At 38.6% G+C, this 26,332-nt stretch overlaps 1 protein-coding gene across 6 annotated transcripts in view; it reads left to right on the plus strand.

Moving 5' to 3' along the window:
* Window positions 1-26,332, plus strand: part of GRM7 (glutamate metabotropic receptor 7) — an 888,308-nt gene that overhangs the window by 817,487 nt on the left and 44,489 nt on the right. For 5 of the 6 annotated variants that reach the window (XR_004281484.1, XR_004281485.1, XM_032325977.1 and 2 more), the window contains exons 9-10: window positions 16,318-16,564; window positions 22,398-22,489. Coding sequence is in view for 4 of the 6 variants with exons in the window: in XM_032325977.1 (XP_032181868.1) it covers window positions 16,318-16,564; window positions 22,398-22,468 (318 nt within the window). In the remaining 2 variants the exon portion in view is untranslated. The remainder of the gene's footprint in view (window positions 1-16,317; window positions 16,565-22,397; window positions 22,490-26,332) is intronic. The other variant, XM_032325997.1, reaches the window with a different exon arrangement.

The following is a 26,332-nucleotide window of genomic DNA, read 5'->3' on the forward strand; positions in this document are numbered from 1 at the left end:
TTCACTTCAAATGTGATGGAAAATCGAGCAAATGCAGCCGGACAGCAGAAGCCCCCAAGAGCACTATCCTTAGCACTGAATTGTAAAAAACAAAAACAAAAACAAACAAAACCTCTTCTGTCTGACAAGGAGTCTGGGAAGGTTTCGAGGACACACTCAGACCAGGGGATGATGGAGGCCAGATGACAGGCTCAGAGAGTGAGTAGGTAGGAAATGGCAGTTTTGAGATCCCTGATACAAGACCTTGCAAACAAAAGCAAAACCCAAAGGATCTTGTGAAGTCAGAATTAAAACCATGAACCACTCAGCCCCTACTCCTTAGCCAGGTTCCCTCCCTTTCACTACTACATTTCTCTTGGCAGGATAGGTGTTATTTTCCTGCCCAACCTCAGAGCCCTCACTGTTTCAGTTAGGGCCATAGGCTGAGCAACTACTTGTTGACAAGTAGTTTTCTGAGTAAAGTTTCATTGCAATTATTTGCTCCTTTGGGACTTAAACCATGGGCTTAAACAGCTGAGGGCCTTGATGAGAAGTTCAGAGCCTAAGTTACCTCTGGACAGGCAATTCAGCTGGACTGGTTTCTAGCTGTTGAAGTGTTTTGCCCATCAGCCAGGGGCAGCATTTGGCATGAGCACTAATGAGTGCCACAGTGCACTACCCAGCATAGCAGCAGTACGGGGGGCCTGCATCCACCCACATGCACACTACCACACTGGAGGCAGTGCAAAAGCAGGGGAGTAAAAATGGTAGATGGAAAGCCATGAGCTAATGGAAGGGGGAATGAATTTAAAGGGCAGAAAGAAAGATACCACAACTCGGCAGCAAGATGGGAAAGATAGGGTCCAAAAGGAACAGAGGAAGATCAACCAAAATAATAGCCAGAATGAAAAAGAGAAAGGAGAAAACAATATGATTATGATGATCGGAACTTGTCAAAGTTCAACAGAAAGCCATTGTCAGTGGCTTTGAAAACTGAGATAAGAATACACTTTATTTTAATAAGAGCCTGACTTTGTCTTCTTGTCAATGACACTCTGGGGTCCAGTTTCAATGAACACTTTGCAAGTCCAACTTAAAACACATTAACTATGCCTAAGAAATGCAAAGATCGTCTCTTTCTTTCAGCTATTAATTTGACATCAATTTTTTCATTTGATTTCTAACTCTTTATGTTCTTTAGAACTATAAAGCTGACTTTAAAAGTTGGCAAGATTAGCTTTGCAAAAGTAGCTTTGCACTTACAGAAGTGGAGTATTCCTAATGACAACTTTAGAAACAGAATACTTTAGGGACACCTGGGTGGCTCAGTCACTTAAGCATCCAACTCTTGATTTTGGCTCAGGTCATGATCTCAGGGTCATGAGATCGAACCCCTCATTGGGCTCTGCTCTCAGCAGGGAGTCTACTTGAGAGTCTCCTCTCCCTTGTCCTATACCCCTCTCCGCACCAAAAATAAAACAAATCTTTTCTAAAAATAAGAAAAAGAATACATTAAGTCCAGACTTCATTTTTGTTGTTGTTGTTGATCCACTTGCTTTATTTGCAAAGTAATACAGAGCATCATCCTCTTTTACCCCAGCAAGGTACAAACAAGCATTTTCATATTATAAGGAAGAATTTGAGGTTGCTTCCTAGAAAAAGGATTTTCGGTTTACTCTTGATGAATGTGGCCAAAGGTTCAAAGGGAACCAATGGAATCTCAAAGAAGTGTGATTCTCCAGGCTGACTGTGGAGAAAACGCTTTGCGTTTGTATGTTATATCACTGCAAGGCAGTGACCTAACAGTTGTGGGACTCTCAACCCAGCAGGAATGGTAAATATCCTTCTAGATAACACAACAGCATGGACCGTGCCAGCACTGGCTATATTTAAAAGAGCAAATCTGCCTTGTAGGTATGGGGGAAAAATATCTTGAAATCAAAATTTAGGAGTCAGATGACTGGTGGAGGAAAGAAATTCCTATGCCCAACAAAATCAGAAGTGACAGCCTGGAAGAACTGGCTATTGAGGTGGCCTGGAGCTCTTGAGGATATCATGGGGAGCCAAACACTGAATTTCCCAAGCATGTGGTCAGTTGTACTAATAGCATCCCACTGGAATAGACACAACACCAGGCTTCTGTGCAGGAGAGGAAAGAACTGAGATGTAGATGATTTCAAGCATAACACAATCACTCATCTCATACTCTAGAAACAGATTTACATTCACCTGGAGTGCTAGTCTTCTGTCCATCCAAATAAAGAATGTAATTGTGTGTAGATCTAATACCATGTCTGCCTAGAAATACTAATGACAAAAACAAAACACAGTAAAACTAGGTCTTATCCAATAGTCATCTGGTTGCCTTCATTATTTATAATTCTATGCCAGACACCTATCCACAAATTGTGGCTATACTATTTGGTGTGCGTATCTTTTTTTTATTTTTTATTTTTTATTTTATTTTTTTTTTATTTTATTTTTTTTTTTTTAATTTCCAGCATAACAGTATACATTATTTTTGCACCACACCCCGTGCTCCATGCAATCCGTGCCCTCTATAATACCCACCACCTGGTACCCCAACCTCCCACCCCCCCGTCCCTTCAAAACCCTCAGATTGTTTTTCAGAGTCCATAGTCTCTCATGGTTCACCTCCCCTTCCAATTTCCCCCAACTCCCTTCTCCACTCTAAGTCCCCATGTCCTCCATGCTATTTGTTATGCTCCACAAATAAGTGAAACCATATGATAATTGACTCTCTCTGCTTGACTTATTTCACTCAGCATAATCTCTTCCAGTCCCGTCCATGTTGCTACAAAAGTTGGGTATTCATCCTTTCTGATGGAGGCATAATACTCTATCCCCAGGGGTACAGGTCTGTGAATCACCAGGTTTACACACTTCACAGCACTCACCAAAGCACATACCCTCCCCAATGTCCATAATCCCACCCCCTTCTCCCAAACCCCCTCCCCCCAGCAACCCTCAGTTTGTTTTGTGAGATTAAAAGTCACTTATGGTTTGTCTCCCTCCCAATCCCATCTTGTTTCATTTATTCTTCTCCTACCCACTTAAGCCCCCATGTTGCATCACCACTTCCTCATATCAGGGAGATCATATGATAGTTGTCTTTCTCTGCTTGACTTATTTCGCTAAGCATGATACGCTCTAGTTCCATCCATGTTGTCGCAAATGGCAAGATTTCATTTCTTTTGATGGCTGCATAGTATTCCATTGTGTATATATACCACATCTTCTTGATCCATTCATCTGTTGATGGACATCTAGGTACTTTCCATAGTTTGGCTATTGTGGACATTGCTGCTATAAACATTCGGGTGCATGTGCCCCTTTGGATCACTACGTTTGTATCCTTAGGGTAAATACCCAATAGTGCAATTGCTGGGTCATAGGGCAGTTCTATTTTCAACATTTTGAGGAACCTCCATGCTGTTTTCCAGAGTGGCTGCACCAGCTTGCATTCCCACCAACAGTGTAGGAGGGTTCCCCTTTCTCCGCATCCTCGCCAGCATCTGTCATTTCCTGACTTGTTGATTTTAGCCATTCTGACTGGTGTGAGGTGATACCTCATTGTGGTTTTGATTTGTATTTCCCTGATGCCGAGTGATATGGAGCACTTTTTCATGTGTCTGTTGGCCATCTGGATGTCTTCTTTGCAGAAATGTCTGTTCATGTCCTCTGCCCATTTCTTGATTGGATTATTTGTTCTTTGGGTGTTGAGTTTGCTAAGTTCTTTATAGATTCTGGACACTAGTCCTTTATCTGATATGTCGTTTGCAAATATCTTCTCCCATTCTGTCAGTTGTCTTTTGATTTTGTTAACTGTTTCCTTTGCTGTGCAAAAGCTTTTGATCTTGATGAAATCCCAATAGTTCATTTTTGCCCTTGCTTCCCTTGCCTTTTGCGTTGTTCCTAGGAAGATGTTGCTGCGGCAGAGGTCAAAGAGGTTGCTGCCTGTGTTCTCCTCAAGGATTTTGATGGATTCCTTTCGCACATTGAGGTCCTTCATCCATTTTGAGTCTATTTTTGTGTGTGGTGTAAGGAAATGGTCCAATTTCATTTTTCTGCATGTGGCTGTCCAATTTTCCCAGCACCATTTATTGAAGAGGCTGTCTTTTTGCCATTGGACATTCTTTCCTGCTTTGTCGAAGATTAGTTGACCATAGAGTTGAGGGTCTATTTCTGGGCTCTCTATTCTGTTCCATTGATCTATGTGTCGTTTTTGTGCCAGTACCATGCTGTCTTGATGACGACAGCTTTGTAATAGAGCTTGAAGTCCGGAATTGTGATGCCACCAACTTTGGCTTTCTTTTTCAATATTTCTTTGGCTATTCGAGGTCTTTTCTGGTTCCATATAAATTTTAGCATTATTTGTTCCATTTCTTTGAAAAAGATGGATGGTACTTTGATATGAATTGCATTAAATGTGTAGATTGCTTTAGGTAGCATAGACATTTTCACAATATTTATTCTTCCAATCCAGGAGCATGGAACATTTTTCCATTTCTTTGTGTCTTCCTCAATTTCTTTCATGAGTACTTTATAGTTTTCTGAGTATAGATTCTGTGTCTCTTTGGTTAGGTTTATTCCTAGGTATCTTATGGTTTTGGGTGCAATTGTAAATGGGATTGACTCCTTAATTTCTCTTTCTTCTGTCTTGTTGTTGGTGTAGAGAAATGCAACTGATTTCTGTGCATTGATTTTATATCCTGACACTTTACTGAATTCCTGTATAAGTTCTAGCAGTTTTGGAGTGGAGTCTTTTGGGTTTTCCACATATAGTATCATATCATCTGCGAAGAGTGATAATTTGACTTCTTCTTTGCCGATTTGGATGCCTTTAATTTCCTTTTGTTGTCTGATTGCTGAGGCTAGGACCTCTAGTACTATGTTGAATAGCAGTGGTGATAATGGACATCCCTGCCGTGTTCCTGACCTTAGCGGAAAAGCTTTCAGTTTTTCTCCATTGAGAATGATATTTGCGGTGGGTTTTTCATAGATGGCTTTGATGATATTGAGGTATGTGCCCTCTATCCCTACACTTTGAAGAGTTTTGATCAGGAAGGGATGCTGTACTTTGTCAAATGCTTTTTCAGCATCTATTGAGAGTATCATATGGTTCTTGTTCTTTCTTTTATTGATGTGTTGTATCACATTGACTGATTTGCGGATGTTGAACCAACCTTGCAGCCCTGGAATAAATCCCACTTGGTCGTGGTGAATAATCTTTTTAATGTACTGTTGAATCCTATTGGCTAGTATTTTGTTGAGTATTTTCGCATCTGTGTTCATCAAGGATATCGGTCTATAGCTCTCTTTTTTGGTGGGATCCTTGTCTGGTTTTAGGATCTAGGTGATGCTGGCCTCATAAAATGAGTTTGGAAGTTTCCCTTCCATTTCTATTTTTTGGAACAGTTTCAGGAGAATAGGAATTAGTTCTTCTTTAAATGTTTGGTAGAATTCCCCCGGGAAGCCGTCTGGCCCTGGGCTTTTGTTTGTTTGGAGATTTTTAATGACTGTTTCAATCTCCTTACTGGTTATGGGTCTGTTCAGGCTTTCTATTTCTTCCTGGTTCAGTTGTGGTAGTTTATATGTTTCTAGGAATGCATCCATTTCTTCCAGATTGTCAAATTTATTGGCGTAGAGTTGCTCATAGTATGTTCTTATAATAGTTTGTATTTCTTTGGTGTTAGTTGTGATCTCTCCTCTTTCATTCATGATTTTATTTATTTGGGTCCTTTCTCTTTTCTTTTTGATAAGTCAGGCCAGGGGTTTATCAATTTATTAATTCTTTCAAAGAACCAGCTCCTAGTTTCGTTGATTTGTTCTATTGTTTTTTTGGTTTCTATTTCATTGATTTCTGCTCTGATCTTTATGATTTCTCTTCTCCTGCTGGGCTTAGGGTTTCTTTCTTGTTCTTTCTCCAGCTCCTTTAGGTGTAGGGTTAGGTTGTGTACCTGAGACCTTTCTTGTTTCTTGAGAAAGGCTTGTACCGCTATATATTTTCCTCTCAGGACTGCCTTTGTTGTGTCCCACAGATTTTGAACCGTTGTATTTTCATTATCATTTGTTTCCATGATTTTTTTCAATTCTTCTTTAATTTCCCGGTTGACCCATTCATTCTTTAGAAGGATGCTGTTTAGTCTCCATGTATTTGGGTTCTTTCCAAACTTCCTTTTGTGGTTGAGTTCTAGCTTTAGAGCATTGTGGTCTGAAAATATGCAGGGAATGATCCCAATCTTTTGATACCGGTTGAGTCCTGATTTAGGACCGAGGATGTGATCTATCTGGAGAATGTTCCATGTGTACTAGAGAAGAATGTGTATTCTGTTGCTTTGGGATGAAATATTCTGAATATATCTGTGATGTCCATCTGGTCCAGTGTGTCGTTTAAGGCCTTTATTTCCTTGCTGATCTTTTGCTTGGATGATCTGTCCATTTCAGTGAGGGGAGTGTTAAAGTCCCCTACTATTATTGTATTATTGTTGATGTGTTTCTTTGATTTTGTTATTAATTGGTTTATATAGGTGGCTGCTCCCACGTTGGGGGCATAGATATTTAAAATTGTTAAATCTTCTTTTTGGACAGACCCTTTGAGTATGATATAGTGTCCTTCCTCATCTCTTATTATAGTCTTTGGCTTAAAATCTAATTGATCTGATATAAGGATTGCCACTCCTGCTTTCTTCTGATGTCCATTAGCATGGTAAATTCTTTTCCACCCCCTCACTTTAAATCTGGAGGTGTCTTCGGGCTTAAAATGAGTTTCTTGGAGGCAACATATAGATGGGTTTTGTTTTTTTATCCATTCTGATACCCTGTGTCTTTTGATTGGGGCATTTAGCCCATTAACATTCAGGGTAACTATTGAGAGATATGAATTTAGTGCCATTGTATTGCCTGTAAGGTGACTGTTACTGTATATGGTCTCTGTTCCTTTCTGATCTACCACTTGTAGGCTCTCTCTTTGCTTAGAGGACCCCTTTCAAGATTTCCTGTAGAGCTGGTTTGGTGTTTGCAAATTCTTTCAGTTGTTGTTTGTCCTGGAAGCTTTTAATCTCTCCTTCTATTTTCAATGATAGCCTGGCTGGATATAGTATTCTTGGCTGCATGTTTTTCTCGTTTAGTGCTCTGAAAATATCATGCCAGCTCTTTCTGGCCTGCCAGGTCTCTGTGGATAAGTCAGCTGCCAATCTAATATTTTTACCATTGTATGTTACAGATTTCTTTTCCCGGGCTGCTTTCAGGATTTTCTCTTTGTCACTGAGACTTGTAAATTTTACTATTAGGTGACGGGGTGTGGGCCTATTCTTATTGATTTGGAGGGGCGTTCTCTGAACCTCCTGAATTTTAATGCTCGTTCCCTTTGCCATATTGGGGAAATTCTCCCCAATAATTCTCTCCAGTATACCTTCTGCTCCCCTCTCTCTTTCTTCTTCTTCTGGAATCCCAATTATTCTAATGTTGTTTCGTCTTATGGTGTCACTTATCTCTCGAATTCTCCCCTCATGGTCCAGTAGCTGTTTGTCCCTCTTTTGCTCAGCTTCTTTATTCTCTGTCATTTGGTCTTCTATATCACTAATTCTTTCTTCTGCCTCATTGATCCTAGCAGTGAGAGCCTCCATTTTTGATTGCACTTCATTAATAGCTTTTTTGATTTCAACTTGGTTAGATTTTAGTTCTTTTATTTCTCCAGAAAGGGCTTTTATATCTCTCGAGAGGGTTTCTCTAATATCTTCCATGCCTTTTTCGAGCCCGGCTAGAACCTTGAGAATTGTCATTCTGAACTCTAGATCTGACATATTACCAATGTCTGTATTGATTAGGTCCCTTGCCTTCGGTACTGCCTCTTGTTCTTTTTTTTGTGTTGAATTTTTCCGTCTTGTCATTTTGTCCAGATAAGAGTATATGAAGGGGCAAGTAAAATACTAAAAGGGTGGCAACAACCCCAGGAAAAAATGCTTTAACCAAATTAGAAGAGATCCAAAATCGTGAGGGGGGAGAAAGGGGATAAAAAGAGGTTCAAAAAGGAAGAAAGATAAAAAAAGAAAAAAGAAAAAAAAAAAAAGAAAAGAAAAGAATTAAAAAAAAAAAAAGGAAAACACCTAAGAAAAATGTAAAAAAGAAAAAATATATATATTAGATAAACTAGTAAAAAATCGTTAAAAAAGAAAAAGGTAACAGTTAAAAAAAAAAAAATTTTACCCGAAGGTGAGAAAAAAAAAAAAAACAAAACAAAAAATGAAAAAGAAAAAAATTAAATTAACTGCAAGACTAAAAAAAAATCACAGGGAAAAAGCCATGAGTTCCGTGCTTGGCTTTCTCCTCCTCTGGAATTCTGTTGCTCTCCTTGGTATTGAAACTGCTCTCCTTGGTAGGTGAACTTGGTCTCAGCTGGATTTCTTGTTGATCTTCTGGGGGAGGGGCCTGTTGTAGTGATTCTCAAGTGTCTTTGCCCCAGGCGGAATTACACCGCCCTTACCCGGGGCCGGGGTGAGTAATCCGCTCGGGTTTGCTTTCAGGAGCTTTTGTTCCCTGAGCGCTTTCCATAGAGTTCCGGAGGACGGGAATACAAATGGCGGCCTCCTGGTCTCCGGCCCGGAGGAGCCGAGAGCCCAGGGCCGCACTCCTCAGTGCGTCCTCAGAGAACAGCGCCCAGTTTCTCCTGTCTGCCTGACCTCCGGCCGCGCTCCGAGCTCTCCGAGCCTGCGACCAGTTCAAGGTAACACCGAGCTGTGAGCTTACTGTCGGCTCTGTCTCTGTAGCCGGCTTTCCCGTTCCAATACCCGCAAGGTCTGCGACACTCAGACACCCCTGATCCTTCTGTGACCCTGCGGGACCTGAGGCCACGCTGAACCCGCGTGGGCTTCGCCCCGGTTTAGCCTCTGGAGCGATGTCCCTCAGCGGAACAGACTTTTAAAAGTCCTGATTTTGTGCACCGTTTCTCCGCCGCTTGCCGGGAGCCGGCCCCTCCCCCCGGGGTCTATCTTCCCGTCGCTTTGGATTCACTTCTCCGCCGGTCCTACCTTTCAGAAAGTGGTTGTTTTTCTGTTTCCAGAATTGCTGTTCTTCTTCTCTTCGATCTGCCGATGGATTTTCAGGTGTTTGCAATCTTTAGATAAGCTATCTAGCTGATCTCCGGCTAGCTGAAGCAGTCTCAGCCTGCTACTTCTCCGCCATCTTGACTCCTCCCTCGGTGTGCGTATCTTTTTATGTATATCCCATTTCCCTTTCTCCATCCCTCCCTTCCTCCCTCCCTCCCTCTTTATTACTTCATCAAAGATAGGAAGTGTAAAGAGAATAGCATGAAAATGATCTACAGATGATGGGGCCATCAACTGTAATGTATATACTTGAATTTCCTGAGCACCCACCATATTCTAGGCACTGTGCACTACTTTTCACACATGATACCCTTTAAACTTCAAATGGTGAGAACATCTCAATGGTAGTGGTAGAGTTTGATGGGGTTGTATATCAGAGACTCTGGTAACAAATTGCTAGGGTCTGAATTTTGAGTCTTGTCACTTGCCAGAGGTGAAGGAGCTTGCCCACTATCACCAACCAACCATCTGAGACCAAGATTTCTAATCAGTTCTAATATAACAAAGATCATACTTTTTCTATTACACCATTCTTCTATAAGATACAACTCTCTCTACCCCCCAAAACAATTGTTTTTCCCCATAATTATACTGAGTCTTTTTATCATCATGCAATATTTGATAACTAAGCCAAGAGTATACTGACCCTCCCAATGACTGAGGAAGTCCCAATTGCAAACATCCTGTCCTATCCTCAAATATATGCTATTTTTTCTTCTTGAAGATATGGTTACTCTAATTAGGAAGCAAGGAGTACGGGTGTAAGGATGCTAAACACTGGTCTTAACTGCCAGGAACTTTCACTTAATTCAGTCATATGAATGTTCCAAGCATCTGTCAGGTAATAATGTATCCTTTCTATTTTCTGGGACTCCATCAGACACATGTTTCATTTTTATTACACAGACTTTGGGGATATTGTGAGGATGATGAAAACTTGTCCCTTCCCACCTGAAGTCTCCATTAAGGTCTTCTTGTCCCAATTTTCACCTGTCATTTGGGAATGCACAGAATTTACTATTTCTCATAAAAGATTCAATGAAAGATAAAATAGGAGTTTGAGAATACTTCAAACAAAAGAGAAGCAAACTTAATGAAATGCCTGTACCTTAAAAAGGCTGTGAATCAGATTACATAAGAAATATTGTCATTACAAAATGGACTAATATGAAGAAATGCAACATAGAAAACTATTTTATGGTATAGCCAATTAATAAATCAGTGGTACTAATACACTTGACTGAATGGTTGCTACATGCAACACCCTTGTATGTATTTCACAACGGCAACCATTTGGTCCCAACAACCTGCTAAGAGAGGTACTATTATTATCTCCACTCTAGAAATAAGGAAACAGAGCCACACAAATAATTTCAAAAATAAAAGTGATCAAACTAACAGACTACAAGTAATAGCTTTCCTCAAAACACAACATAATGCCAAGAATTTATGGTACCTAATGCCTACTTCAAGTATAGAACTTTTTATTCAACCAGAATGTAATAAGCATACACTTTTTAGCAGACATTGTGTTTATTATCCAGTCAGTTCTCCTCTAAAAATCACCATGCTAGGCAAAATTGTGCAATAAAAATACAAGACTTATGGGGAAAAAATTGGGTTAGGGACAGAACACTCAAAAACATCACCAGTGACATTAAAAAAATCTAATAAAATGGTGGCATGGTTTTATACAAGTTAAATGGCTAAGCAGTGCATAAATGTTACAATGAATATGTCATTTTACCTTAAGAAAAGGGAGGTAAACTTTGCTCATAGAAGGAAGTGCCAGCAGCATTGCTGCTTGTGATTTATTGTAAAATTGTGCAAGGGGACAAAGAAGGATGTTTGAGGTGTGTGTGTGTGTGCGCATTTTGTGTGTTCCTGCATGGCTTGGTACAGCTGGATATAGTTTACTGTGTTCACTTAGTGTTTCTTGGGGAAAAAATTTATGCATGCACAAGCTTTGTACTATACTCAAATTGTTTCCTAACCTATCCATCTGTTAGGGATGCATTTGCATTTTCAAAACAAGGCTTAAAACACAACTAACTGGCTATGCTTTTCTGAGCAGTCCAGGATAAGTGCTCTTTGGAGCTGTACCTATGACGGGGCTAACAGGGGAACTGCCCTGACTGGAGACATAGGGAAGGCTTTATGTAGAAGGGGCCACTGGACAATGCATCAAATATCAACAAGGTGTCAGAAGCACAACAGGTCAGCAAAGAAAAGGACAAGAGGAGGGGAAAATGGGGGACAATATACATTGTGGGGAAAGGACTTAGTGAACATTTGGTGCATTAGTTCATTCTTGATTGGCTTTCTCTTGCCATTAGACTATGGCTAACTGATGGAGGGAGAGTGTCTGTTGTCTTCACAATGGTGTACTTAGTGTTTGGGCTGGTGCAGGCATTTGGTAGTATCTCAGTAAGAATGGAGAACCAGCACATGGATGAAAGCACCAAGAATGGAGAAGTAAGTCTTTCACATAGCCTCTCTAGAAAATAAACGTGAATTTACAACATGGGTTTGACACCTTTTTAAATAGTTCTTATTTGAAGAAATTACATTCTCAAATGTAAGTTCATCTTACGTCTACAGTTTGACACCATCAGATAGTTCTAGAACTCTTCTTCTAATACAGTATTTTTACTGATAAAGCTGGTAATTCATTAGTATAAGTATAGTATTCGTTCCTTTGTGTAGTATATACTTCTAAGGACATCAGTAGTAATGATGAGAGTATTTCCATGAACTCAAAAACCTGAAAGTGAGTTTTTCCTAATCCAGTTTTGTATCTGTCTTTGTGCCCTATAAAATTTTTTCTTTACTTTCTTTTTCTCATTATTCTTTGGACAATATCTCAAATACTGTGATGTTAAAAGTTTGAAGCCTGTCACTATTACAAATTTTAATAGCTTGCCTTGAAATCTCTCAAAATAAATGTATACAGAAGAGTTGGCAAATTTCAAAGTTGTGCATGAACACTATCTGACCACTTTTCAAATTTCTTAATATCTTAGCAATAAAAGTTAGAAAAGGAGAACTCAAGTAACCATAGTGCTACACCATCTTCTGAAACAACAATGGCATCTCATAATATGGATTAGCATTTTACCTGATAATGAATTTAGACCAAGATGAAAAAGATTCAGGTGGGCTTTGCCTGGCATTAAATTAAGCCAGTGTATATACCTATACACTCTAACAATATACCTGCTGGTACATTTCAGCCAGACCAGACATGACTAGGCCTGGTGTTTTAGACACTACAACCTAGTTAATCAATAAGACATATGTCAAAAGTTCAAAATAAATGAAAATGGTTATGAGCCTTCATCTTGAGATCTAGACCCCAACAACGTAATCTAATAAATATTAAGCAGAATATAAATAGTGGTTATAATAAAAAGTAGCTATAACAGTAAGCAGTTAATGTTTCATCAGTACTTTTTTCCTAGGCATTATGCTAAGCATTTTCAAAACCACCATATGAGGTAGTAATAATTATGGTCCTCATTCTACAGATGAGGAAACTGATGGACAGAGAGAAGAGTTATAGCCCAAAATTCCAGGGATTAGACTTTAAAATAACCACTGTTCTAGAATATATGCAAAAACTTTTCTTGGCTTGACTGTAAATTCCTTGTCTGAATGCGTTTGGTTATATAAGCTGAATTATAGATGATAGGTGTAAGAAAAGCCACATTTAACCAAGGAGCAGAAACTAGATTCTGGAAATTCACTTAGGGTGATGATAAAATTAAGGCTTAATTATAAAAACACATCGAATTTCCAAGGCAATCTGCATCCTTCCCACAGGCCTGAGTCATTGAGGATTGGCCAAGGTGGGGAGACTTAGCTCCCCTGGGGACGATCCTCAGAGAACCAGAATGGGATGAGGTTTAGTTGAATGTCAGCCCTAGAGAGAGTCTTGATCTCTCTATATGTCAAGGGCCTCTATATCTTGATGAAAGGGGCCAACAGTGATCACAAATGCCTTGACCTTGCTAAAGAAATTATAAAGAAGATAACATATTGTCAAATATCCAAGGTTAAATAAACAGGATAATGTATTTTACAGTAAGGAGCAGGTAAAATAAGAATAGCCTTAAGACTAAAATAGGTTGTAATTTATTAAAAGAATGTACCAAAAGCTGCTGGTGGAATAAACACAGTAAGAAGATGAGCCTCCCACCAGAGGCCAAAGAGACAGTGACTTGGGGCCTCTCTTTGGGAGTTGGTGTAGTTAAATCTTTGTGGACCAATATCTCTGGGATTCCTGTAGACTAAAACCTGCATATCTTTATATGTATATACTTGTCTAAAACTACTTTTATAGTATTGTTGGGTCTGATCCTAAGTACTTTACAAAAACTAAATTTGTCAACACGATATTATGAGGTAGGTACTGTTATTATCACCCCCATATTACCCCTTAGCAAAAGCTAAGGCATGGACAGGCTAAATTTTTTGCCCTAAGTCACAGAGCCAGGAAATGGGAATCGAACTCAGGCTAGCTTCATTCACTCATTCATAAACATTATGCAGTGTAAGGAGGAAATGTGGGAGCAGGAATTTGGTCAGTGGCATTCATGTTGGTTTTCACATACTCCTAAAGTGTCACAAGAGACTGTAAGACTTTCAACACAAAACATCGGGTCTCAATGGGCTCCAGTTTGAGAATAATGAAATCAGACACTCCATAAAATGAACATCATAGCTTTTGAGGACTTAAATCGCTAAGTAGGCTTTGTTAAGAAAAAGTGTAAACACACACAGACACATACCCATACAGAAGCTTATGTAGGTACAGAATTTACAGTTATGTTTAAAGAAACTATGGATGATTTCTTCAACTGTAAAATTTGCTCATGAACAGAGAAACAGGAACAAAACCCTAGGTTAAATCATATCATTATCTTTTTTGGATTGCTAAACCATGATTTGCAAAGTCCTCATTAGTAGGATGACAGCAAGGATCATGAAGGAAGGAAGCAACATTGCTTAGGTCCTTAAAGCCTGTGAACATGGTAAGCCTTTCTTAAATGGTGTAGGTTAGCATGGTGGAATGGAATTCAAAGTCTAGAAGTATTCCAGTAGGAAAAGATAAGCTTTTAAAATACAGTCTGATTCAAAACCAAAAGGATCATTAATTCAATATTGTTTTGTCTTTCTATTTTACATTCATTATGTATTATACAGTTAGCCGCTGGCAGCTCCTTAAAACCATTCAAAGACATGCACATTCAAATGAATGTTTGTTGGAAAACTACATTCCTTCCACATGAAATGGCAAAGTCTCTCTTAATTCTTCATCAGAGCCTCAGTTTGAAATACAATACAGAAATATCCAGGCAGCCAATAGGTCTGATGAAGTTTTCTTATGTTTAGAGAAGACTGTTTGAATCACAGGTAGGTAAAAGACACCCATTATACAAACAAGTGAGCTCCTCTATCATGTTTAAGTGCCTCCTGTTTGTCAGTACTGCAGACACAACGATATACCACAGACACCTTCATGGTACTTGTGGCCTAATCAGAGAGAGATGGCCAGTCAAATGATTGGGGCATATAATTGGGTATATAAATTACAAGCAAAGGGTATATAATTACAAGCAGAAGCCAATGGTACAAAGAAAACAGTTCTCTGTATAAGTAAAGAAGCTGGCCTAGTCTTGAGGCTGTAGGTGAGGGCAGCCTTGGATGGATGTTCTAAGAAGCAGAGGAAAATCATTCCATACAGAAGAAAACAAAAGTAAAGAAATATTGCATGTATTAAAGGTTCTGTAGCTAAATGAACACAACATCTTCAAGACCTAAAGGACTGTCCTTATAGATGGTGGCCTGGGGATAAGGGTGAGGGAAAAGTGGTGGCAAATTAGTCTGAAAAAGTTGGTAGGGTATAGACCACATGGGACCTTGTAGACTCGATTAAGGATGGGGATTTTACCCTCTGATCAATGGGTTCCTAGTTATGGAACACAATGATTGAATAAATATATCATCGTATTTCCACTGACACAAAAGGTCATGGCACCTATTCATTTTCTTTATTGTAATTGAAATTTTATGAATGAACAAATATATTCATTTACTTATTGCTTTACCAGGGTATGACTAAAAAAAAAAAAAACTGTATAAATTCAGGTTCATACAACATGATCCTTTTTGAGGCATACAATGTGATGATTTAATATATGTATAGTTGAAAAATGATTACCACATCAAGTTAATTAACGTGTCCATCACCTCACATTTCATATAACCTTTAGAAGTCATGCAAAAGGCAAACATATCTAAATATATAGGGGTGGGGCTCCAGATCACAAAAGAGGGCACTTCATAAACACAACTGGACCAAGGCAAGTTGTCTGTAGTTTTCTCCTTACTGATCTTACAACGCCCCACGCCCTTCCACCAACATCTTTTCAAGTTTATAACCAAGGCAGTGATTTAACACACTGCACAGTAAGTGAATAGTTGTTTACTGATTTTTCAAGGGAGCCAAAGGAGACAAGGACAGTTATGGAGACACCATCCACACTACAAATAATACAAATGTCAGGATGTTTTTGCCCTATTAGCAATTTGTCAACATAAAAGAGTCAGTCAGCATCACTAGATCTTGGGTCCTTGCCGTCAGTGTTTTGTAAATCAGAACTAAGCAAGAAAAGCTTACTTTTCAGGGCAACTTAACTCACTACTTTGTATGTAAGGTGAAAGTGAACAGTAATAATAATAATAATACAACAAAAGGGGCATATATTAACCTAACTTTCAAAGGTCCCAGAGTCTTTGTGTAGCAAGAAATCATGTAGTATTAATTCTTCTGTGCGTATATGGAAAATAAAAAATAACCACCCTTACTCAAGATTACAGATCTCTGTGATTTTCACATCTTTGTTATGATCAAAAGTACTTCAACTCTGATTACCAGTATGAACTTCTATGTAGGAGACTTCTCCAGGGCAGGCATGCACATGGATTTACCCAAAAGCATTCGATCACTTAATATATGCAAAAAATCTCCAATAAATGTGCCAAGTTATTATACCAACTTCCTTTTTATTTTCTTAATGAATAGGCCCTAGGGATGGCTGTGCTTTCTCTCCTAGCCCAAATCATTCTTGATGTCATGTGTTAAGTATTCAGACTTCCTTTGCAGTCATTTTATTTGTAATAGTGTCTTGTGTGTTGTGTCTCCTAGCTCTACATACAAACTACCACACTTACAATCTCCATGAACCTAAGTGCGTCAGTGGCTCTGGGGATGCTATACATGCCGAAAGTGTACATCATCATTTTCCACCCTGAACTCAATGTCCAGAAGCGGAAGCGAAGCTTCAAGGCGGTAGTCACGGCAGCCACCATGTCATCGCGGCTGTCACACAAACCCAGTGACAGACCCAACGGTGAGGCAAAGACAGAACTCTGTGAAAACGTAGACCCAAACAGTAAGTAACTTTCCTTTCCTTTCGACTTCCCCTCCTACATCAGGAAGCTCTAGGAACTGTGGTATGAGTTTGCCTTTCTTTGGAGAGATACGGTGTCCATTCTTGGCTTAATGGAGTGATTTCCTGGGTGAATGCTAACCTTTGCTCTTAAGAGTTTGTCTTATTCTTGCCCGATTTCACTTTTACTCCCTGTGGGAAAAAAAGCTTTTAGAAGCTCTGCTTCTGAAGTGTGAAATCTCCTCCTTCTTTCGTCCTCATTGGTATCAAACCCTCCAATTGACAGAAAAATACCCATTGGGTTGTCACCCACCTTTCTAGGTCTCCTCATGTTAGGGGAACAACTTCCCAGTAAGGAAGCTTTAATACCTGATTTAACTGTAGCAAAGTGAATAAAACTGGAATATTTAATAACTTAGGAAGCAAAACTTCTTTACACTGGAACATGAATGTAGAGAAAGTTATAATTCTTTACTAAGCAAGCTTTCTAGAAACAAGAAAACACCCAAGTATACAGGCTGAAGACCACCATGGTCGTGACATCCCCACATGGGAAAGACATTTACTGTGCCACCAGAGCAGAGTTTCATTCCATGAAAGACAGAATATTAGGGAGGAGATTAAAGGTGAAATGTCACATCTGATATGCTACATTGCATATCTGCAACCCCTGGGTAGCCTCTAGTCACCCCTGCCAATGACTCCAAAAAGATGGACATACAGATACCACTTGTATGTAAGAAAACAAGACTGCTTTAACTAGAGGTTAAACACATAGAATTCCCACTTGTCAATTTTACTAATAATATGGTGATAAGAGTGCATTTTAAATTAAAACCACTACTTCCAGGATTTGTTTTCTAGGAACGAGTAGACCAGTTCCAAATACAATGTGGCAGATTCGAGTGTTCATAGTACTTTGCTTTAAAAAGTAGAGGGGGTTCAGGTCGTCCTTTAAATCCTTCAAGACATTTTTCAGTTATGAACTCATTTTGTCATAGACAAAGACTTCTCACCAAGCAGAAAGGAATTCCTATTCTAAAGACTCTGAGGTAATCCTTTATACTCTGCAAGTAAGAAAGAGATCTTTGAAGAGCAGGAGGCAACAGAGTTTGTTCCTGACAAATACTGTGCTAAGATCCATGATCTTGGCTCCTCTCCATTTCTAAGCAGCTGGCTGAGTGAATATTATGAAACTCATTGAGAATATGTAGACAGGGTTACAAAGGCTTGTTAATAATATTGTGGGCTTCACTTGGACCTTTTAATAGAAAGGATTCTGGGACAACACAAGAGGAAGGGCAAAGACCACACCTAAAGAAAGGAGAAACGGAATGAATGTATAGCCTCTGCTCTTGTGTCTTCAGAGCAAATGGTGAATTGAGAGGAGGGAAAGTGGAGAGTGAATCCTGTGGTATTTTACGTGATATTGGAAGAGGCTCTGGGTTGAGACAGACCTGGGTTCAAATCCCAACCACTCCACTTCCCAGCTGTGTGGCTTTTAGAATCACTGAGCTATCCTAAAGCTCAGCACCTTCGTGTTTAAAATGGTGATACTAATATTTATGTCATAAGTGTATCATAACGTTATGCATCTAGAAAATAATATATCAGTTGTGACTGTGCTTTTTTATTCCTTAAAAGGCAGAAAAGTACATTTTAGTGTGATTGGTTATGTGGATGTGATGGTAGAATTCAGGTCTGTATGGAGGTAGATGCAGCTGATGCCCAAAAAGAAATATTTCCATGAAAATAGATGCATAAGCATCTATTTTATGCATACTTGTGTTGATAAATATACCTGCACATTTATACTTCTGTAGTGTTTTATTCTAGGACCCCTTGCTAGACTTGCATTTTATTAAGCCTTTATCCTAAAGACATTCCATTAAGTATTTTACATTTATATCTGAGCATGTGCACCCATACACATGCACAGAATTGAACTAGATATGCCCAAAAATTAATAAGCAGAAAATATGGTCAAAAGTCTGTACATATTGAAAAAAAATGACCACGTTAGAAGTTGTGAATTTGGACAATTCAGTACTTTGCTACTTAAAAATAGTTAGCTTTCAAACAACCTTTCTACTATTATTAATTTTAATTATTAATAATTTAATTTTAATTCTAATGATGAATTTTAATTTTAATGATTTAATTATTAATTATTAATTTTAATTTTATTAATTAACTATTATTAATTTAATTATACATTGAGGCAGCTATTTTGGATGCAGTAATGGTTGTAAAATGCTAATACTAACACTAATACTGACACTAGTACTAGTAGTAACACTAATACTACTAATAATATTGCATCAGCTAACCTTTGAAATAGGCATTATCCAAAGTGCTTTGTGTGCAAGATCTCTTACCCTCACAGTACATCTGTATGAGAATTGTTCTTTTAACTGAAGAAACCCAGGCTGAGCGAGATTAAGTGCCATTACCAGAATCACACATCTAGTTAGCAGTGGAGGTTGGACTGAAACCCAGGTCTGACTCCCAAATCCACGCCTACTTCTCTCTGCTGCTCTGTTCCTTAGAATGTAAGTGTCATATCATACTTCCAAAATAGAAATTACTCTTTTGGCTTCCTCAACTGATGATTTAGGTTGCATATAAGGCATATAATGATGTGTGTTTCAGACTCTTTAGTTAAATGTGCTGGGAAATGTATTATTATTGCTGTGTTGTCATAAAGATAGCTGTAACTTGAGCTCAAAGAAGGCTGCCCAGGTAGAGGCCTCATCTTACTTACTCAAAAATTTATATAACTTATCATTTATGCCAGTCATGACAACTATTCCATTTGGAATTCATTTGGTGCCTTCCCATGAAAAAGTTTTGTTGGGTTTTGTCAATGATATTTTCGTGTCTACACAGAGCAAAAAGAAACATTTCAGGGGAAAAATGAAATCAAATAGAGTCCTTGTCTTATAAGCAGTCCAAAACAATTTAAAAATTTTTAGTTCATTTGGTTTTGTGTAGACACTCCCTAAAATACCATAAGTAATTTGAACAGATATTTACCTATCCATAGGAGGAGATTCATGTACCTCCAAACATTGGCGTCTCTGTTGACCCAGTTTCCAAAGGTCCCCCTCAAAAATCAAAAGAGTTTATCCAAACAAAATCTGCCCAAAAGAACCTTCTGTAGTGGTAGAAATGTTCTAGTCACATGTGGCCAGTCAGCACTTGAAATATGGTTACTTAATTGGGGAAAAATTGTTGTTTTTTTAAATAATTTCACTCAAAATAGCCATCTGTGTTTGTGGCTACTCTATGAGAAAGCTCATCTCTAGAAATTAACATGTCTTAACAGGCAAAGACTTTATCTAGGGCACGTATTGGAAATGTCTCCCAAAATTTTAGCAGTGATGGTGACCAGGGATAAAGTCAGCTTAAAGGGATGAAACATTTGAGATGAGACAAAAATACAAGTAGTTATTTCAAATGATCCAGAAGAGCATCTAATCCAGAAATAGTGGTATCCTAGATAGTCATTTTATTCAGAAAATCAGCCCTGAGTAATGCAAAACTGTATGTATGTAGGCAAAGAGCAATAATGAAAAATTCAATTCATGAAAATAAACAGTAAGACTACCTGATGTGAGAGAACATTACTATATTCTATTTATACCAAACATGGCTCAAGTATCCTCAAATTCCTGAACTTTGGTAGCAGAAACAAAGGAATTATTTGCTGAAATTAAGCTGTCTGGTGAAAAAAGAAACAAAAGCACACACCATGTACTCGAAAAAGCAATGTGTCTTTCCAAAGGGAAAATTCTGTACACTGTTCTCTGAGGAAGGGTATCTGAGAGGAAGTTGGGTTTATAGGATGAGCTCGAAGTAAATAATGAAACACCAGTGTCCCCTTATTCGTTGTTGCTCTAAACACTTAGTCTCAATGTATTTCAACCTTGAGTGTTCTCGTGTTTAACAGCTCTGCTCCATCATTGCAGCTTGCCATCTGGTGCATGCACGCTTCTACTCATCTACTGCAACTACATGTCCACATAACAATGAATTTGCTTGTTGGCTTACTATGAGCAGAAATTACAACTGCCCCAGCACTGCCTGAGTTTTCCCCCAGGAAGCTCAGTTTTCCTCTTGGGTTGCTTCTTCTGTCAAAATGTCATTGCTTAAAAGAAAAACTTCTGTGTGGAATGCACAAAAAGTAAATCTTAAAATTTTAACATATCTGTACACTACTACTACTGGCATTAGATATTCAGCATTGGGCAAGTGCTAGTTGGCTTCTGTATTGGGATTGAAAAACAGTAGGATTTCTAAGCGTTTAGCTCAGCTACTTGTTGAATTATTATGTATACGAACAAGATTTCTATTGCTAGAGGATCAGAAGAGCCTGACCTACTTCAGATAGCTTTAGATCTGGCCACCATGATGCCTTCTCAACATTCCTTTCTAAGAAGAAGGGCACCACGAGCTCTGGTTCTCGCATCTGCATCCTGAATTCAGCACATTTCCCCACACTTTCTATTGCTGACTTGGTAAATGGCTGTTCATGGCAAACATGTAGATGCCAAATAAATAAGAGGACCTGTTGTGCTTGGGACATGGTTTATCGATGGCCACTAGGACCCTTTTCCAGTTGGATGAACGGTATTAACTGAGGCAGTATGTCTTTATTGGGATGGGTGGATAAAAACTGCTGCCTTCCTCAGCTGGACTGGTTAGAAACAGAAGATATTCTTTGAATTATCTTCAGGCCAGATGCTCTCCTTGTAAAGAATCGTAGTGCATAGCGATGAGTAGCCCTAGCTACCTTTGTCCTAAACTACCATCCATTTTCTAAGCCAATGTCCCCAGGTAGTGCAGACAAAGTCCTCAAATACCTGCAGGGTTGCAGACAGCTTAGACTCTAAAAGGTCAGTAGCAACTAGAGATGATGTCAGGCAGGTGGACAGCTTGGGTCCCCCTTTCTAGGATGTGGGAATGTATGATTAACTGACTGACATAGAGGCTAGACCTACACTAGACCTGTGAATACACTGTATGATGAAGCATAGTTTAGAAGAATAATTTGTACCTAAAATAGAAAATCTAAAATAAGATATTTAAAATATAAGTTTGTATTCTGATGCTGGGTTGGTTTTTTTTTTTTTTTTTTCATTTTTTACTACCATTTTTGCACCTACTATAAGGAAAACATACATGAAAACTTGTGCTGTTCTCAAAGAAGGTAATTATTACATAAAATAGTTGAACTGTTAACATAAGAAGACATTTGATTAAAAAATATATATATATATATGTATATATTGCTGGAAAATGGATGTAGTTACCAAACCTACATAAGTAATGATGCCTAGAAAACTCTGGAACATGCTCCTGTGCTGTGTTAATTTGTTCTGGTTTTTGTTTTGTTTTGCTTCTTCATTTATTTGGATCTCTAACATTCTCAACATTATGCTATTTGTTTCATCCTGCCAGACTAACCATAAAAGCTGGTCAGCATGGCTGGACTAGGATAAGGAGGGGGAAAAAAAAAAAAGGGATGGCAAAAGGAAGAAAGGAAAGTTCTGACCAGATAGATAACTTATTTGGGACCTGGTTCCCTCAACTGCTACAGCTCAAGCAACTAAAACCCGATTGCCTTAAATCAAGAGGCACCAGCACTCCCATGTTCAGAGGTACCTGAATTGTGGTGAACTGGTCTACCAAAGGCTATTGAACGCACTGAAAGAGTGAGCATATTTTCTATGGTCTCTATCGCAGCCTCTTCTCCAAAAGGGAAAAAATAAAATAAAGGAATATTGTGTGTACATTTATTTTATACATACCTATATATTTACTTTTCCTGTAGACTGTATACCACCAGTAAGAAAGAGTGTACAAAAGTCTGTTACTTGGTACACTATCCCACCAACAGTATAGCTTTTGCCTGCTTTCTAAAAGGTAAGAAACAATCTAATTTTTATTTATTTGTATGTTCTTGTCTCTACTGAGAAAAGCAGTGTTTCTATGAAAACTGTGCATGATTACCTGTAAATCTATTTACATGACGAAACGTGTTTTCAAAGATGATCTGTTTTCTAAGCATAGTGCAGACAGCTGCTATGGGCCACATGCTTGGTTTCTTTTCTGGAGAACATGCATGTGGGTGTGTGTACATTTGTCTTCTCTAATCATGTAGCTGACAGTGGTGGAGTTGGTGTGGGTCACTCTGGTATTTGGGCTACTTTAAAATGACCGATGGTGAGAGATTATTTTTAAATGTATGTTGTCTTGTTCTGGTTTTAGAAGGCAATGTGGAAACTTACAGGGAACAAGGGGGGGTTGTTTTACAAGCCCAGCAAAAATATTTGTTCAGCTTTATTTCTAGTAAATATATTCCCAGTAATGTTTCATTCAAAAAACAATGAATGGCCTTACTATCTCAAACCCAAAAAAGTCTCGGTCCCTTCTTCACAATAAAGAAATAGAAAAGGCCATGCTAGGTGGGCTAGAAGTCTGTTGAAGATGAACTGTGCCTCATAACTCTGTCTTAGAGAAACAGAACCAACTCCAGTCATGTCACTGAGCAAGGAAATTTTCAATGAAGGGTGTCAAGAATCTATAATGAGTTTAAACATTAGTCAAACCCAGGAATTACCAATAAATACCAAATATATTCAAACAAATAACTAAGGAGAAATGGTGAATGGTGTGATGTGTGAACTGGGCATGGGAATGAGCAGACATAAGAATAATCATTGATTCTTCACTGATGTTTATTATTTGGGGTTCTCACTAAAAGGTATATGCTGTGTATGAATTTATTATTATTGTTACTCATAGCCTATACAGTAGTATAAAACTGTGGAAAGGAACCCTTGTGTTGACAAGCATCCCTATCCAGCTGAATGTCAAAGTATTCCCAACTGTAGGAAAATAGAGGAAAACATGGTATAGAGTTATTAAAATTATATGGTGGTTGTGAATAAAAGGTTGCCTTTTGATTCTCTTTAAATCTGCTACTGTGCTTAGAAAATAGAAAAACCTATCTGTAGAAAGATTCCAAGAGAGAGTGGAGAGGTCCTGCCATGGGAGTGGGAAATACTGCTTCCTAACCTGGGTAGTATTCCTTTTTTCTATGTTGTTAGCATGGAACTTTTATCAGATCAATTGCTGTGTGTTTGTGTGTGTTTTTTAATCCATTTATATTATATTTCCTGTTGATTTTTAGGTAGGTGCCTCCAACTCAGTCTTTCATTTGGGATATACTGTTCACACACTTATGTCCTTTTTCTCTATCAAAATGATCTGTCCTAGTTTTTAAATAGGGCATTCTTTTCTCCGAGCGAATATATAACGGTATTCCACTGAGATTTCAAGTTTTTGTACTCCAAGGGCTTGTCAAAACACTGCAGCTCATCACTTGAATCATCCTTTTACATGAGACTCTCTGAGAATAAAAGAGAGGGCATTTTCCCTGGGTAAATATGATAGATTTAATCTCAATCCATTAAAAATTCTCTTTAGCTCCATTCTAAGTTGATGCCTTTTGGGTTAAAGGATGTAAGATGAAAATGTTCTAAGTCAATTTTTCAGTTAAAAAATACTTGTAGGATGTGCTGTTTCAAAATAACTTTTGGCTAGGATTTTCCTGTTTCAAAGATCTTGACTGGGTGCTCTCCTTTTGTGCCAATGGGAAGGTGGCTTTCCAAGTTAATGACAATGATCTTACACTGCTACTTAAAAAATAATTGGGAAATAGGTCCAAGTTACATTTACTCAGAGAGGGGAGTGATTTACCTTGTTCGGGTGACAGTAAGACAGGACAACTCTTGAATAAGGAAGGAAGGCGTGTAAAGTTGTGCGTTCAAATCCACTTCTATGTCGTGTGTAAGCAGACAAAACAGTAATGGAAAATTTGTAGATTCGAGTAAACTTCTGTACTCCTGAGCTAGTAAGAAATTCAGTCTCAGCCACCACGCCCCAACAAAGGTGGAATCTACAAAGCAGACCAAGCACCTACTTGTACAGGTTGAAGGAAGCAAGTTCAAATTCAGGCAGAACAGACCTAACCCGGTTTGAAAATGCACTCCACCTCCTGACTCCGTTGAACAGCTCTGTCTCACAGTCGCCACAGGCCAGACATCGGCTGAATCAGCACTGCCTGCCGTCTCTTGTCTGAATGTTTGTAGATTTTAAAACTCTGCAGAGGGTTATCAATCTAATGACATTTGTGTTAAAATGCAATTAAGCAACAAAAACACAATCAGTCTAGAGTCATTGCCAGGTCAGCAAACAGGTTGCTTTGTTAGGAGGTAAATTTTCACACTACAGGACGGTCCTCTCATTTTAAAACTGAACAGTTTAATTCAGCCTCACAAGTAATAGCCGTGAGTCTTGTTTTTATAAGGTACAGTCTTCCTAGCAAGCACATTGGTTATAATATTATTGACATTTCACTAATTTATTAAATAGTATTGTAAAAAAATCAATAATCTCATCTCTTATAATTACTATAATGGGGTTATCTTATATTTTAAAGCTTTGCAGAACTGGGTAAGCCACGTTTTGGTATCATACTGAGACTCTCCCTAGTCCTTAACATTCAGTGTGATATTTCTGTGCTAACCGGAAACTCCGTCAATTTAAAATCCATCTTGAAACACTCTGTAAGTATAGCATAGCACAGAATATATATTACCTGACCTTTGACATAGAATCACCTTAGAAATAAATGCAGCTATAAATCCTGTTGGCCTATTTCTTTCTACCTAAGAGCTCTGTGAAACACCATTATTTCTCTCATTGGGGTTTGATATCTCAGCATCCTCAAAAAAACAGTATTTGTCACCTCGGTTCTAGAACTTCAGTTCCACGTAAGGAACAGGATGAAAGTTTACCTGGCTGGAATTTGCACTCTTTCTTAGCATTAAAGAAACATATGTGTTGTACCCCAAAGCCATGACAATTACATTTTACATTTTATCACAGCACTATGCTATCTGGGCACTCTTTATGAACTCTTTCTGAACTTAAGTTGGGTCCATCAAAGATGTGTTTGTCAAGCACCACTCCTTTGTGCCAGCCCTGAACTGACTAGGAATTGGGGACAGAAGTGAACAATACCCACAGGAAGTCCAGATCTATGGAAGACTCAGAGGAAAGGAATTAAAGTTCAAAGTGACAGGAGTAGGTCTTAGACGAGGTCTGTACCAGGTGCTAGCAAGCTGCAGGTGGATAGTATTACCCAGCAGGTTTTGTTTGAGCTGGTCTTAAAAGATGCAGGGCTCCAGGCAAGCATAAAGGAAAGACACTCAAGGCAGAAAACAAGTATGCACAAAGAGCCAGACGCACAAAAGGATATGGTGTATGCTGGGATTAGAAAGCAGTTCTATGAGGCTCAAGTATTGTGTTTTGATGCAGATAGTTGTAGGGGATGACATGCAGGAAAGTGGCCTGTGTGTAGAAGGACCGAGTCACCTTTATCTTTGTGCCTTTTGCACAGGGTATGGAAAATACTAGGTTCTCAGAAAATGTGCATGAGATGATTGGAGTATATATCATACCTCACAAACCGAGGCCTCCTAACCTTACCTAAGACACAGTATATACACATTAAATATTAAGTATTTATTAATAATAAGAAAATACTGCATCTACAGACTGTGCAAGTGGAGTTGTAGTCTTCCAGATAAAACCTCTAATAATTGCAGACTGCCTTGAAAAGGCAATTTTTTGACCGTGATGTCACAGGTTTCAAAACTATGTTGTGGTTCTTACATAAAACTCTTAAAACTGATGGTC

This window comes from Mustela erminea, chromosome 1 (genome assembly GCF_009829155.1).
Source record: "Mustela erminea isolate mMusErm1 chromosome 1, mMusErm1.Pri, whole genome shotgun sequence".
In the NCBI taxonomy this organism is placed as follows: Eukaryota; Metazoa; Chordata; class Mammalia; order Carnivora; family Mustelidae; genus Mustela; species Mustela erminea.